This window comes from Typha latifolia, chromosome 14 (genome assembly GCF_019914945.1).
Source record: "Typha latifolia isolate L0001 chromosome 14, TyphaL0001v2, whole genome shotgun sequence".
NCBI classification, from domain to species: domain Eukaryota; kingdom Viridiplantae; phylum Streptophyta; class Magnoliopsida; order Poales; family Typhaceae; genus Typha; species Typha latifolia.
Window position 1 is genome coordinate 5,440,824 of NC_133099.1, and position 16,639 is coordinate 5,457,462.

General features: G+C 37.5%; 2 protein-coding genes across 2 annotated transcripts; one reads left to right on the forward strand and one right to left on the reverse strand.

Moving 5' to 3' along the window:
* Nucleotides 1–808: 808 nt before the first annotated feature.
* LOC140801008 (auxin-responsive protein SAUR50-like) lies at nucleotides 809–1,297 on the reverse strand. The gene has a single exon (XM_073155987.1). It carries the CDS (start codon nucleotides 1,231–1,233, stop codon nucleotides 937–939), a length of 297 nt encoding a protein of 98 aa, XP_073012088.1. The 5' UTR covers nucleotides 1,234–1,297; the 3' UTR covers nucleotides 809–936.
* A 3,594-nt stretch (nucleotides 1,298–4,891) lies between these two features.
* LOC140801007 (protein SMALL AUXIN UP-REGULATED RNA 51-like) lies at nucleotides 4,892–5,698 on the forward strand. Its single transcript, XM_073155986.1, has one exon. The coding sequence runs from the start codon at nucleotides 5,186–5,188 to the stop codon at nucleotides 5,507–5,509; it is 324 nt and encodes a 107-aa protein (XP_073012087.1). The 5' UTR covers nucleotides 4,892–5,185; the 3' UTR covers nucleotides 5,510–5,698.
* The last annotated feature ends 10,941 nt before the right edge of the window (nucleotides 5,699–16,639 follow it).

Genomic DNA, 16,639 nt, shown 5'->3' on the forward strand with positions numbered 1-16,639 from the left:
AATTTCAATGCAGAAATGCCTTTAAAGTAGTATAATAGAAACTTCAAGATAGTATTCGCTTTCTCCTAGTCCTTTAGGAAGACCAATCTATCATCTACATTTTGCACATTAATAACACATTCGCTAATCAAATCAGTATTAATTTGCCCTTAAATCACCCCCTCTTGCTTAGCTTTTTTTTTAAATTATGTTTAAACCATAAGCAATAAGTTGAGAGAGGAAAAGAACCAAAGGATCCCGCTGCCTTAGGCCCTTTTTGCATCTGATATTGCTATTCAGCTGACCATTTTAGCTAAATATAATAGATCAACAGAGCTCATACTCCACCCAATCTACTTATCATGGAACCCCCTAAACCTCAACGCATCTTGCAAATAGTCCCACCAAACATTGTGATAAAATTTTTTGAAGTCCAACTTTCGCATAAATTATTATTTATCAGAATTATTTATAAAATATTAAACAGTTCAATATTTACATCTTATGTACTTAATGCTTAATAGATAGATAGAGTGCTCAACATACTAGGTAGAAAAGATTGAGTATTATTTTCTATTAATAAAGTATTGAATTGTTTATTAGTTTATGAATAGTAATATCACTAAATAATTTATTAATTTATCTTCTATATAAACTATTAAATAATATAATAATTTTACTATTAACTTATGACATGATAGTTAAGTTAGCCAAAATAAGCCGTTTGATAATAAATTTAATAGGTAGACTAAAACTATGAAAAAATTATGAGGAGACCCATTTGGTCAAAAACTTAGAGATTTATCTCAAATTAGAGGAATTAGTCCTTTCTATTTCGCTTTACCCAAATAATCAGATGTTACATGGCGCAAAACTACACGCCACTCGTGTATATGCAAATAATTTGCAAGAATTTACGAGGGCTCTTTTTATCTTTACAGTTTGGCAGTTTAGCTCTCATCGGAGCGTAGACGTAAGGGAGAGGAAGGTGATCTCCTCGCAGGGGATTGTGAGACCTATGTCATAGCCGAAGTCAAACTCTTCCTCAGCACAGTGGAGGAGGGACTGGAACTCCGGGTGGTTGAGGTAAGAGATTGGCACTATGAATCTACTCCGATTCTCCCCGACATAAACAACGAAGTGGCCTTTAGGGACATCCATATCATCCTGCCTCCTCCCAAGGCTTCGGCAACGCTTCAGGATCTTCTTCAAGCCTGCTACTTGTGAGATCTTGCTTTCTCTCACCATGGCCATTCTTTCCTATCTCCGTTTTCCTAAGAAGCTAAGAAATAGAAGCAAGTAACTAGAGAGAGAAAGAAAGAACTAGGAAGGTTGTGGAGAATAGGAAAAGCAATGGGATGTATTTATACGCATGACTGCAATTAGGACAGTGAATGAGAGAAATAGAAACGAAGGCATATGGCCATGCTGGTGGGGCAGAAGGTGGAAGAGCGTAGAAGACAATTTGGGAGTTGGGTAGGGACTTTGTGCCGAAATGCATGGCTTCGATGGCTCTTTGCTTTGGGCCAGACAGGACCATGTTTCTTTCATATCCTGATTTAAACTTCCAATGTTCTTAGTTAATCTTTGGATATGAAATGCTAGAATCGTCATTCATGAGGGCTAGCATTTGCTGCTTTTCTAAAGAAGCAATATTTTGTAAATGTGACAAAGAAGGCTGGACCATAAACTTTATGTCCATAGGGCATGAGGTAATGCAAGAAACTATATATGCACCAGTAAGCAACTTTGATAGTTTGGGCCCCCTAATGCCAATTGCTCAGTACTATTAGGACCTCTTACCACATGCAAGACTTTATTATATTGCAAGGACCTCTGTGGCTTTTCTTGCTGCGAGAGAATCCTATCATAAGCTACCAAATACAAGGGGCTAGCTGCATAGAATAGGCCTCTTCCTTTCCTTCCCTCACAACGTTCAGCCGCTTGCTTGCTTGGTTATTCTCTATCTACTATACTATACAGTGGAATAAGTTCTTTCAACTTCGCAATATTGACTTTGTCTATATAAAATTTATTTTAGAATATATAAAAAATTCTTCATATCAATCTTAAGGTAAAAGCATCTGGCTTCCGAGGCATTTCATTTCAGTACCATTCTAATATTCCTGGATAGAATGTAAAATATTTGAATCAAAGGTTCAAACTCTTCGCAAGACAAAGAAAGCTCCAATCTATCTGAAATGAGACAATATGTAACAGTTTGTGAGGTAACATGTCTCATCTAAAACTAAATGACAGTCATTTTCTAATAAATGTTCAGAAGCCCACCAGTAGCGTAGTACTTAGAAGGACAAGAGAAGCTAGGGCTATAGGAGTCCTTGCATGTGGGTCAGAGGTCCCAAACCAAGCAAGTTCATCAAATTAATTATTAGGTGGCGAGTCCTTTCTCCAGGCAAGAGCATGTGAAGTCGCACAACTAGGGCGTATCCTTTGATAAACTGAGATCTTTAGAGGTTAAAGACAAAGGTAACAAAGCCATAAGAAGATGAGCCCACCGTGTTCATGTCCCCACCCAACTCCCAACCTGTACTCCTTTACATCCTTCTTCCATCTTGTGTACCACCCATATGCCTTGTTCTTTTCCTCTCCTTTTCTTCACTCTTTCCATCAATATATATATACACCCACGACAATCTTTCCCATCTCTCCAACTCCCTTCTACGTCATTAACTGTAAGAAAAAATACATATATACCGGGTTAAAAAGCAAGCCGCTCGAAGAGATTAATGGATATTTTGAAACAGAGCAAATCTTCCGGTCTGCTGGCTTTAAGCTTGCATGTTCTGAAGCGTTGCTCGAGCCTCCGGAGGAAGCGGCAAGGGTTAGAGGGTTACGAAGGTGGTCGACGTTCAGATGTGCCTAAAGGTCACTTTGCAATCTATGTTTGGAGGAACTGGAGCAGATTCGTGGTTCCAATCTCCTACCTAGCCCATCTGAGTTCCAGTCGTTGCTGCACTCATCTGCTGAGGAATGCTTCGGCTTCGACCACGACATGGCTCTCACCACTCCCTCTGAAGAAGTGGCATTTCGCCCTCCCCGCTCCATTGAGAGTAAAGCTACGTAACATCTGATGTGACTTCTCGTTGATCATATTTGTATATAAGAGTGGCGTATGGTTTTTCGCCCTCTAAAAGATGAGTATTCAGAAGAATATAGAATGGGCCGATTCCCTTGTACTATGTTAACAAGCAACGCCTTGTTGTCGATCGGATACAATGTAACATCTTTAGATTAAAATGATTAGCAGCTACATTTTACGAAGATAGAGTTTATAAATCTTTCAAATACAAATCTTTTCTTGTACTTAGTCATGATTGTGAGTTAGTCATGATTGTCAGTTAAAAAAGTTTGGCACATGTATATATATATATATATATATATATATATATAAAATCTCCCAAATACTCCTTCATTTATTTGTTTATTTTTTCTATTAAAACTCTTACGAGAAGATTTAATATACAGATGGCCATTTCAAATTTTACTTTGCCTCAAGGAAACGTAAACACTTGCAATAACTCATAGGTTTAAGTGTAATTAACTATTTATATATATATTTCAATTCTATCTAAAACAAGATAACATCATACTCCACAAGTACACTTTTCATTTATTGGAACTACTAGTATATATGATCAGTCCCATTTATATTAACCTATGTTCTGTATGTTGTTAGATTGTTCAATATTTGCTATTAGTCCAGCGATCACTTTCTTGCTTTGGATTCAAACCCATTCTGATGTGCACAATTGAAACTTTTAACCAAGCTAGTGCACAATAGAAATCTCTAATTCAATATATCAAGCTAGTTGCATATTTAAAATATTTTAAAACGCATAGTCAATTACATGAAAACCTTACACAAATTAATCAAAAACTCAAACTGCTAAAGCTTATAGCATAAAAGATGCACTAAATTAGGAGCAGCTTTGATTGCCATTAAATGTTAAAATTTTGGTACCATTCTCATCCTGGATAGAATGTAAATTGATTAGAGTAAACTGATTACAGTTTCATCATACTAAAATGTGTTCTTGTCAATCTCTACGAATTAAAAATTTGTTGCTAAGTAATGAACATAGAATTCTCAAATCTAGTTCATATTCGGTTCAAAATTATAATTAAAATTAAGTCACTCATCTAATAAATGAGTCAAACACCAGTCAAATTTTAAACTATCCTCTATATATATGTATATATATTCTTTATATTTAAATCTAATGGTTAAAATTTGATTAATTTGTTAGTTACAAGGATTCTAGCCACAATTTGAGCTAGATGAAACAAGCTTGTTTGATTCTAAAAAAGCTAGCAAATCTAAGCTATTAATGAGGTAGTTGCTTGCACTAGTTGAATCGAATTCTTTTCAAGATGGGCAAGAACTATTGAATTCCAGCTTGATTTTCATGTTCAATAAATATCTGAGCCGAACACGAGCAAGATAATCGTCACATTCCAATGCAACATCTTTTCATTAATTAGTACAACTAATTAGTTAGGTTAACAGCGTTGTCATTTTCCGAACAAATGTCGAAGCCAGTGGCCCAGTACTTAGCAGGACAAGGGGACAAATGGCTACTGAAGTCCTTGTAGTGAGATAAGATAATATGGGGTCGCATTTGCAAGTGGGTCAGATGTCCAATAAACCAAGCAATTGGATTAGCTACCTAGGGTCCCAAACAATGCACATTGCTTGCCGGACAGCAGTATGGCTTCACGTCACCTGTTGGACATGAAATTATTAGGTGGCTAGTCACTATAGGAACGTATATTTGTAGTTATAAAACGGTTAAAATAACGACTAGGGAGATTTATAAAACGATATCTTTGTTAAACTGAGAGCATTGTATATGTATCTTCGGATGCATGTCACTAAGAAGTTACCATCGAATTTAACTCCTGATAAGATCATTTGCAATCAATAGGAGAAAGAGGGCCTTTCCTGTTCCATGACAAAGGTAGCAAAGCCAAGGTGTCAGGTGAGCCAGGCCACCATGTTCATGTCCCCAACCTGTACTCCTTTACGTCCTCTTTCCATCTTGCGTGCCACCCATATGCCTTGTTTCTTTCCCTTCTCCTTCTCCTTCTCCTTTACCATTTCTACCCATATATATATATCCACCACAGCCGCTTCCATCTCCCCAATTCCCTTCTACATAATTAGCTTTAAGTTTAAGATCTAATAATGGCTGTGTTGAAACCGAACAAGCTCTTCCAATCTGCTGGGTTGAAGCATGTCCTGAAGCGTTGCTCGAGCCTCGGGAGGAAGCAGCAAGGCTTGGAGGATTACGAAGGTGGTCGACGTTCAGATGTGCCAAAAGGTCACTTCGCCGTCTATGTTGGGAGGAACAGGAGCAGATTCGTGGTTCCGATCTCCTACCTCGCTCATCCTGAGTTCCAGTTGTTGCTGCACTCCGCCGAGGAAGAGTTCGGCTTCGACTACGACATGGGTCTCACCATCCCCTGCGAGGAAGTGGCGTTTCGCTCTCTCATCTCTTCCCTCCATTGAGAGAATCATATACAACTGCGTATATAGCAACCCCTGAGAATTATTAAGGATCATATTTGTATATACTGAGTAGATACAAGTAACGCCTTGTTACTAGATAAATTGTGACTTTCTTCAGAATTAGTTTATTGGTTTGGCCTGATTTATAAATTTTCTATCAAAGCTAACGGTGCAATTGGTATAATTAAATTTTTTTCTGTAGTATAAGAAATTAAATTACTAAACGATCCAATTATTCCTACCATCCTTAAATCAAACTATATATCTGTAGTATAAATTAAATATTTTCACATCTTATTAAAGGCAGATTAGTAGCTGTAAGTTGCTCTGAACATCAACTATTTAAACGCTTAAGCTTAATGTGGATGAAAATAGTTTTTACAAAGGGCCAAACCGCACCATGCTAATAAATTGTAATTTATCTTATTCATTTTCTTTTGATTCTCAGTAAAAAAAAAAAAAAAAACTTTGACACATACTCCTCGGGTACAATTCTTTATTACTACAACTAATTAGTTATGCATATATGACCAATCTCATCTACATGAACATTTGATCTATATGTATGATTACTTTATATTGTTGAATAATTAGTGTACTAGTATGTCAGAGAAACATGATGGCATTGCCGGAAAAAAAAATTTACGATCACCATAAAAAATGTAGAAGAGAGAAAAGAAGAAAGCTAAATAGAACTAATAATTTATTTCTGTCCAAATAGTGGGATCTACATCATTCACCACCTCTCTCCTAAAAGAGGACAATGCTGAAGCAAATAAAACTCCTAAAGATATTGGGAATGCAAACTAGCTAGATAGAAGAGAAATAAATATTGGAAAACTAAAATAACTAGGAAAACCACACGGCATAGAAAATATATTAAAATTTCAAGAGAGATGGAATCCCCAGTAAGATTAGGTTTAGGGATATAAAAGCAGAAAATGTAAGTCAAAGTCAAAAGTTAAAATTAAAATCAATTTAATTTGCAAAAGCTGAATATTACCACTAAAAGAATTTCCAAGTTCATTTTTCAATCTAAACTTTTCTTTTTTGTTCTTCATGTGCCATCTGGATGAACCTTTAGGTTTCATCCAAATGTTACTAAAAATTTTTAAGTGCTTCATTCCAGTCGTTCGGACACCCTTGATCACATCTAAACAATGACCTGAAATTTGTTTGTTGAATATATGAATTATGTTTGTTTTGTCTTGATTTCTTTGCATAACTTGATCTTCTATAAAATGTGTAACTTGACCGCACACTTAAATTTATTTTGTCCAACTTTAATACAAGTGATTTCGATTATGAATTTGTTATTATAAAAATTACACTTACATGTGTAGGAAACCGTTGAAATTAAGAATCCTATGAGAATTGGAAACCTTTGAGGTTAAGAATTCTTTAAGAATTTGAAATTTCTGAGATTAGAAACTCTATGAGAATTAGGAAATTATATCAGTCCCCTTATTTGAGATAAGTCATCGAGTCAAATAATGGACTTGCCTCAGAAAGATTATACTCGAATAATTCTTGCATATTGAATGTCTTTGAAATTTGATAAATGTTTGAAAGATTGATAAATAATATTAATCATGAACAGAATACCAAGGATTTAATATCTTTGGGAATCAACTTGCTGTAACTTCTTATTGGAACAAATTCTTTTCTAAGCATTCTTTAAAACTATCAATCTCCAATGTTTATCCACAACTTTTTTATAGTAAGCATTAGATGCCTCTAGATTTTATTTTACATGTGCATGAATAGCAGTCATATAATCTATCATGTTCTCTGAAACTTTATTTTTTGGGTGAGTTATAAGAAAAGTAGGATTTTCGCTTCTGTAGATCATGCTCATTTTGCTTTTCTCTTAGACTATAAGCATTTTCTACTATTTTTTTTTCCAACTTTACTCTCAGCCTATTTTATAAGTTATTTATTAGCTACATTAAAAACATCTTACACTTGATTGGACATGATAATTTTCTATAATAATACAAAATTATTTTTTTCTCATTTCTCTAACCAAAAGGAATAACCAATTGGACATGCAAGTACTCTATATTAATTAAAAATAATTTTTTTCTTTCTCTAACCAATAACTAGTACACAATTATTGAACATAATTTGCAGTTACTAGTTAATATATGTAACTTCCGCTGTTATTCTTTTGTGAGTTTCATAATTTTATTACGTAATTTGTAGCTCTGAAACACTTGTTTTTTTTTTATTTTATAGTTTTATTATATAATTCATTTTTTTTAAATACTTATACTCTTGTGAATTTCATTGTTTCATGATGTAATTTGTAATTATTGAGCACATGTATTTCTATTTCGTAGTTTTATTATGTAATACATAGTTATTGAACACTTGTATTTTTATGAGTTCATAGTTTTATTACATAATTCGCAGTTATTGAACACTTATATTTTTTGTTTCACAGTTTTATTACATAATTGTCAAATATTGAGCACTTGTTTTTTTTACAAGTTTTGTAGTTTTATTAAGAAATTCTCAAACTCTTTTTCTTGAGGTTCTTCATGTTGATGTGCCCAAACTCTTATTTTCTTGAGGTTGCTAGTAGCATTTCTCAACTTAGGCTATGCTCCAGTCTATCCAAATTGTCAGCCAAGGTCGCCACCATGTAATTCCTATACAAGATGTTCTTTTCCTTTCTTTTTTTTCTAAAGATGCTCTCATAATGAATGATGTCAGGGGATGCACAATTTTTTTACTTTTGAGGAGAAAAAGACCATTTTTTTCCAAGAAGAATTTGTAAACAAGTTTCATTAAGGAAGCACGGATACAATCAGATCGTTTGGTGGATCGATCCACTCCTACAAGATTTGTTGAGAATGGCTAAATCGGCTAAATTGTGAGCAGTGCTATATTTTTTTTGCTCATGTAAAGAACCCAAAGGGAAACCTAAATATCTACCTTTTGCACTTTTGGATGACTGCTTTTATGTGCTGGTCAATGTAAGAGTTGATGCTAGCTATGGCATTTACAAAAATTAAGCAGTCACTAATTATAGCTATGTTAAGACCCACTTCTAGATAGTTCCTTAAGATTTAGCAACGCCAAAGCATCCCCAGTTAGGGCATTCTCATAATGCTCCAAGTATATTGATTTGTACTTCGTTGACCCCATTAATCTCATTAATCGTGTATATGTCTATTCCACCATAAGAGCACCCTTCCAAGAAGCATCCACCCAACCTAGTAGTGATCTGGACTCACTGCCAATTGGTCATCCATAGGGAGATTCGAGGAGAAGTTGTTAATTTATATCTGAGAGCTTTCTCCTTGTCTAGCTTTTCCAGCTTGAAGACTAGTGCATTCCTTGTCTTCCAGATGAACCACATCATGACAAAGGCATAAGTAATTTGGTCTTTAGACGTGATAGAGTTGTAGTGAAGGATCCATTTATCAAGGCTTCCCTAGACATTGTTATGTTTAAGTCCTAGACCTACAAACCAAACAGCACAAGCAAAGGAGCATGACACAAGCAGGTGCTCTACTATTTCACCGTTATCATTACAAAAAGAGTAATATGTATCAATTTGAAAGTTCATTAGATCTGCAACAAACCTGATATTCTCAAGAGGGAATCCAGGGGTCTTCTCTAATTGAAGTAAGCACACCATTATCAATCTCAATTTTAACTGCGCTCTTCTGGGAGCATTCCTAATGGATAAAATATATTACCATGTCTATGAGGCTATTTTAGTCTTATTTGCTTGCCATAAGGTACCATGGGAAAGTACTTTAGCTCACAAGATGTTCTACACATTGAGGAGCCACCTAACAAGCTTGAAAAGAAGGGTTTGGTTAACAAGAAGAGAGCTCCTAATTCCCAGCCCCCATGGGCCATTGGACAAAATAACGATCTTCATTTCCTTAAGTAAAGCTTCCTCTTACCACTTGTGAATCCCCACTAAAAATCTCTTATGAGGGCATCTAGAGTACTGAGGGTGTTAGAGGCCAAAATGCAAGTAGACATAAAATAAACTAGGATGCTGCTCAAAATTGATTTGATTAGAGTGGTCCGTCTTGCGTGAGAGAGGTGCTTGGCTTTCCAACATACAAGTTTGATATAAATTTATCCACTACGAACTCATATGCTTTGGTCTTTGATCTTGGGAGAATGAGAGGATTACAGAGATATATTTGTGGCCTTCCAAAAGCTTGATCTTTAGAACGGATATAATCTAGCTTTCAAGATTGGAATCAACTCGGTTATTGAAAAATCTATAGAATTTGTCATAGTTGATATCCTGATTAAATAGTGAACAATAGAGATCAATGGATAATTTGAGGTTGGTAGTTTCTCGGGGTGTAGCTTTATCAAACAAAAGCAAATTATCAACAAACATGAGGTAGCTAATGGGTGAGATTTCCCTAGCCAACTTGATGCTCGAGATCCTTTTAAGCACTAATTCTTTATCTATGAGAAGGGAGAGAATATTAGCACCAATTATAAAGAGGTAGGGGGAGAGGGGACAACCTTGTGTAAGACATCTTGAAGAGTTAAAGAATCCATCCACTAGATCATTAATTTCAATAGTAAAGTTGGTAGTAGACATGCAATTAACGATTAACTTAATGAAATGGTTTGGGAACCCATACAATTTGATACAATCACCAATAAATGTGCACACTCTTTATGGTTGAAAGCCTTTAATAAATCACCTTTGAGGATATAAGCACTAGTATTGCGTTTTGTGGACTCGAGGTAGTTAATGGCTTTCTAACAATCATTTGAGGATTTGGCACCCTGGGGTACAATGCATTTTGGCTCTATGTTATCATAGTTTGTAGGTAGAGTCTGATCCTTGTTGCTATAAGTTTTGTTAAGATCGTGTAGATTATGTTACAAAGGCTTATAGACCTAAAGTCCACCACCTTCAAAGGGTGCTCTTTCTTTGGAATAAATGCTATTCCTTAATTATCCTGCAGTCATTCTCTTGCGTACTCTTTAGAGGTCCTGAATAAATTTAGCATTAAGGACATCAGACTCTGGGCGAGAATTTTTAGTGTTTTCTCAATGTCTTCATTGGATGAAGAGGAGTTTGCTATATCCCACTCTTAATCTATTTAGGTGATGATCAAAGATAGAATAAGGGTTAGTTGTCTTGAACAAACTTTTAAGATGGCTTACGAGAGCATCTCAAATTCTTTTATTGTTTTGCTTCTAGTCATTTTAATCCACTTGGAAATAATTGATTTGCTTCCTTCTTTTCTAGTAGTAGCCATAGAGTGAAAGAATTGGTTGTTTTAGTTGGCCCAAGTCAGCAAGTGAACTCTTGATCTTTGGTGCTAGTACTGCTCTTCCATAAGGATGAGATCATCGTGCTCATTCCTTAGAGCTTATTCCCTGATGTGGTCTTCATTTATTACCTAAGTGCTAGATTTGATCTTTGAAATTTGGTCTTCAATCTTGCCTATGCAGGCTCCAAGGTTGCCTGCATTCTTCTTGGACCCATGCTTGACTTGAGAAGAGAAACACTAGTTTTCCATTTTAAATTGTCTTTTCATGTGATAGGTATTACACACGAGATCTAGACTGATCTGGATGTAAGAAAATTATGATATTTTAGAGATCGTAGTCTCGTGAGTTAGGGTTCCAATGATTTTGGTTTTGCGAGAATCTGACGTCATGATGAAAAGTTATAAATAAAATAGTAAAGGAAGCCCAAACAGGGCAGAATAGTAAATATCCAATGTTACGGTAGTCGTCGGAGCGCGGCAGACAGCCAAGGGTGGTGGTAGATGGCCATAAGGTAGGGTGGCTGCGAGTGGAGGAAGATGGCTAGGGTTGAAAAGATCAAAATGCTTTTACAACTATGATCTAACGGCTAAGGTAAAAGATAAAAATAAAAAGAATAATGTGGCTAAACTCAGATTCATTCAGTAATTGATTTCCCTAATCAACACATGACTACTCCTACTTATAGGAGTAGTGTCCTAGTAGATCAGATCCACATATAGATTATTCAATTTATTTGAAATTTAAAATAAAAGATAAAGCTAACTAACTAACTCAAATTGACTCGACTCGACTCACCTGACTCGACTAACATAAACCACATGATTGGATCATAACAATCCAACACGCTTCTGACACCATGTTGTCAATGTGACTAATCTCTCACATCCTTGAACTCTTACAGTTTATCGTGCCAATCAATGAATTTAGGTTCATCCTCCTCAAGTCTGCCTAGGAATATGACATGGGCTGGCTAGCGCTTGCATTTATGACTTGGGGTAAATCGGTCATCATAGTAAAAACACAAGACTTTCCTTCAGCGCTCCTCAAAGTCATTAGGTACAAAGCGGCGTGAGATCATCTGTCGGTTAGGCTGAGCCGTCGGCGCAAGCTGAGTCGGGGCAGATGTAGCCTCTAGTGGGCCATGGGCTTATGCCATTTGTCTTCTCTCCTCTTTGCGGATCTAGTTCAACTGATCCAACTTGGATTCTATCAGAATAGCTAAGGAGAAGGCCTCATCAGAAGTAGTGGGCCTCAAAGCCTTAACCTCTCAGCCTAAATGTCAAGCCTGAGCACACTAAAAAAGGTACTCTTCAAGGCTGAGTAAAACTACTTAGTGACTCGGTTGTAGATCCGCTCGAACTCCTCCCAGTAAGCTCAAATTGTTGTTGACTGAGTCAGCTTAGTCAACATGGCTTGAAAGTCCTCGTACTGGATTGGATCGAACCAAGCACAAATCGTATTTGTAAAGTCCTACCAAGACTCAAATGTTCAAGTCCGCTCAGTCGATTGGTACCACATAATTGCCACGCCCACCAAGAAGAATGAAACTAGCTGGACCTTCTGGTGGTCGGGCGTGCCATGGTAAGTGAAAAACTACTCTGCTAGATAGGTCTAGTCTAGTGGGTCTCCTCTAGAGAATTTTGGGAAATCAAGTTTGACAGTTCTTGGATCCCAAAATGTGGCCTGTCATCGCGAGCCAAGTGATCTTGCGGTTGAGGCTGGTCACGTGGGACATAAACCCATGGGTCCGGCTCATGTCGCCGACGGGTTTGGATTCGTCTAATGGCATGGGCCCACTGGGTCATTTCACCATTCATACTCGGGTTCATACTCATGCTCGGGGTCATGTTCATGGGTTCCAAAATTGTTCCCACAAGGTGGTCAGACTGGTTCGCGAAAATCTAGCCTGCCTCGAAAATTATGTATGTCATCATCTTCATGAACTTGCCCTAGCCTTAACCCTAGGGCTGAAATTTGATTTTGGCCTCGGCGGCTACGAAAGGGACCCATTGCCCCAATGTAGAGAAGTGGGTAGTGGAAAGCTGCGATGGAGCCACCCCGAGTAGAGGTAGCTTCCCATGGTGGTGGCTATCGGGTTCGGCCACCCGACGGTCGCTGGTGACTGCTGTCAGCACACTAGCTGGCTGGCAGCCCAAGGAAGTCAACCATGCTATCGATGGTCGTGGAAGAACCGGAACTGCGACCACTAGCCGCAAATTTGCTACATCGTTTGCGGTCTTCCAACTAGTGTCGGCATGATCTGTGGCCTGGGCTCAGGTGTGGGTGGTCCAAAGAAGGCGTTGGACGTGGAGTTCGGCGTCGGTGGGGGCTGGATCACCACCAGAGGGAAGCTAGGGTTTTCCGGGGGCCTTCTTTGTCGGCTGCTTCGATGTCGCTACGGTGGCAGCAGCCTAGGTCTACAATGGTGGGTGGTTCACCTCTACAGCTGGAGGAGTCATGGTTGCTGCGGTTTTGGGCTCCCTTCCACATCCCTCATGGGTGGAGTTTTCTAGCTGCGGCTGGTGGAATTTCATTGTGGCCGACGGTGCTGGTGGTGAAGGTGGGTGGAGGGTGACCAGTAGGGCTCTATTAAAGCCTGGATCAAGTCTTTGAGGGCGGTTTGGATCTCCTTCGAGTTCTCCTTCGATGATTCTCTTAACTAGTCGACGGACCCCATCAAAGCCTTAGCCCATGCAGGAGGCTCATCACAGGCCGTTGCTAATGATGGTAGTGGTGATGATGCTGGAGAAACCACCATAGGAACGGAGATGATCCTAGTCCTCCATGGTGGCTCCTTCCTTGTTCATTTTGGATCGCGTGTTAACCATCGTCTGAGGAACATCGGCTTTGATATTAATATTACGCACTAGATCTGGACCGATTTGGATGTAATAAAATTATGATATTTTATGTGGTGGTAGCCTCATGAGTTAAAATTCCAACAGTTTTAGTTTCGTGAGAATCCGTCGTCGAAATGAAAAGTTATAAATGAAACAATAGAGGAAGGTCGAAATAGTGCAAAATTGAAAATATTTGACGTTGCGGCGGTCGTCGGAGGGTGGCAGATGGCTAAGGGTGGTGGTGGACGGCCGTAAGGTAGGGTGGCTGCTGGTAGAGGAGATGGCTAGGGTTTGAAAGATCACAATGCTTCTACGGTAATGATCCACTCCTAAAATGATAAAGGCAATCTAATGGCTATGGTAAAAGATAAAGACGAAAAAAATAATGTGGCTAAACTCAGATTCATTCAATGATTGATTTCCTGAATCAGCACATGACTAGTCCTATTTAGAAGAGTAGAGTCTAGCGGATTGGATCCACATGTGGATTATCTGGTTTATTTGAAATTAAAAAAAATAAGATAAAGCTAACTATCTAACTACAGTTCACTCGACTCAACTCAACCGACTCGACTAACCTAACCCATGTGATTGGATCATAAAAATAGAAAGCTGGGAGAGTATCCAGAAGGAGCGGATTGTGGTTAATGGAGATTGTGAGAAGATGTGGATTCGAGAATTGGGAACATTTTATACTAGGTGGAGGAGGTGTGTAACAACCTACCCTAATATTAAAAAAAATGAAGAAGAAAATTTTAATTAAAATTTTTTTCGGCACAACGTGGCCGGCCACACTATGGCTGGCCTCGTGCCCATGCAAGCTGCATTAGCAGCTTTCTTGGAGGGTTCCACGCGCCCCAGCTGCCGTTGCTGCAGCCAACCAGCTACGGCCAGCTGGCCGGGGCGGGACCACCGCCACTACCTCTCTCTATCTATCTCTCTCTCTCTCCCTCTCAAATGCTCTCTCTCTCTCGTTCTTCTCTCTTAAGCTTCCCTATCTCGGTATGCCGACGCTGGCAACTTCGGACCACCGCCGTGCTACCGACACCGGTGAGCCTCCTCCTCCTCCTTCCTCCTCTTCCTTCTTCTCTCTCTCTCTATCTCTCTCTCTCCCTCTCTCTTTCTCTATTTCTCTCTATTTCTCTCCCTCTATCTTTCTCCCTGCTACCGTCACCTTCGACCACCCGACATGTCGCCGAGAACCGACTGGTGCTCCCTCATCCCCTCTCTTCTCTTCTCTCCCTCTCTCTCTCTCGGGTTCGTTGGAACAGAGCCGCCGGCGAGAGGCTGGCCAGCAGCGACTGAACCCCTCCCCGTCGGCCTAGTCTCCTCCCCCTCCCTCCCCGCTCTTTTTCTTCCCTTCTTCTCTTCGCTTCTTCTTCTTCTTTCTTCTTCCTTTCTTCTTCTTCTTCCTTAGTTGCTTCTCCTTTTTTTTCTACAACAGTCGGCCCAGCACTAGTGCTAGTACTCCTTATTTTTGTTTTATTATTTATTTATTTAGGTATTTCTTTTTAAATTAATACAAATAGATTTAGACATTAATTATTTTAATAATAATATATATTCATCAATATGATTATTATTAATTATAATTAATTAATGATTAATTAGGTTATAAACTATTACACATAAATATAGGTAATACTTATATTTATTTATTTATTTACTTATATGTCTATTGGATTAGTAGATAGATTTGTAAATTATAATTATTAGATTTATATACTAATATTAGTATGATATACATTTTAAGTAATTCTATTAATTTATTATGTATTATTATTCTGCAACAAATAAAATACTAATCTTATTTAGTTATTTATTTATTATTTTATCGAGTAAAGACTAAATAGTCCCTAATTATTCAAGACATAGTATGAATTATAAAATTAATTATAATACCTTATCTATATTTATAGTTATTTTGCCTTTTATTTTATTTTATAATTATATATTTAGAAATATTCTTATATAAAAAGAAACAAACCTCTTCTCCTTATATTATAATTAGCATTTTATGATAATAGTATAATTATAGTATTTGAATTGTATCTATAATATAGATCTAGTTATGTAATCAAAAATAAAAAGAAGTGATTCTAAACCTAATAAACTTTTATATTTTACTTGAATTAATTCTAATTAGATAAACGACTAACTTTATGCTACTTAAATATTTTCAAATCCCGAACCCCCTTATTTGAGACCCCGTGGACCTTATCGATGAGTTAACGTTTAATTAACGGATGTGAGAGATATGTGGTTCGGGTCTTCTAATAAGATATGAGTAGTTTTATCCCCTATACGCATTTCTTAAATTAGGTTATATTATGTATTATGTACATACATATTTTGGCCTCCAGCATGATTATATGACTTTATCTAGAGATGATTACAATCGAGCATATTTTAGCATGTATGTAATTATGCTAATCTTGGATATAAGTATGATGATGATAAATAAAGATGATTAGAGATGACTATACTGTTATAATTTTATGTCTAGTTGATTTGTAGCATTGGTATGCATATGATAGATTAGCATGAGTATGCACGTGTTGACTACATGGTTGGAGACTACATTGCATCATTTTTTTTATTCTTGTTCCACATAAATTTTGTTATGCATTGACTTGTTATCGTATTGGATATATGTATATGATCTGTCATTTAGAAGAAAAAAATAAAATGTGATTGATAGGATAGTTGATAGAAAGTGTAAGGATACCCGAGTGGGCACGAGGGTTAGGACGCGCTTGGTGGATGATTGATGACTTGACATAGTTGCGATCCTATGGCCTTACATCCGAGGTCGTTAGTCTGTGTGTGCAGCAGATATTCAGACACATGCCGTTCGCCACGGCATATGTGGCAAGTTATCCTCACGAGGTTTCTATCAGCTAGAAGCGTGCCCGGTCTAGATGGATGTTGATACCCTAGCGGGTGGCAGGGTATGGTTATATTTGAGATACTCTTTGCGGCTGACAGAGTATGCTCTGAGCCTTCGGGCATGATA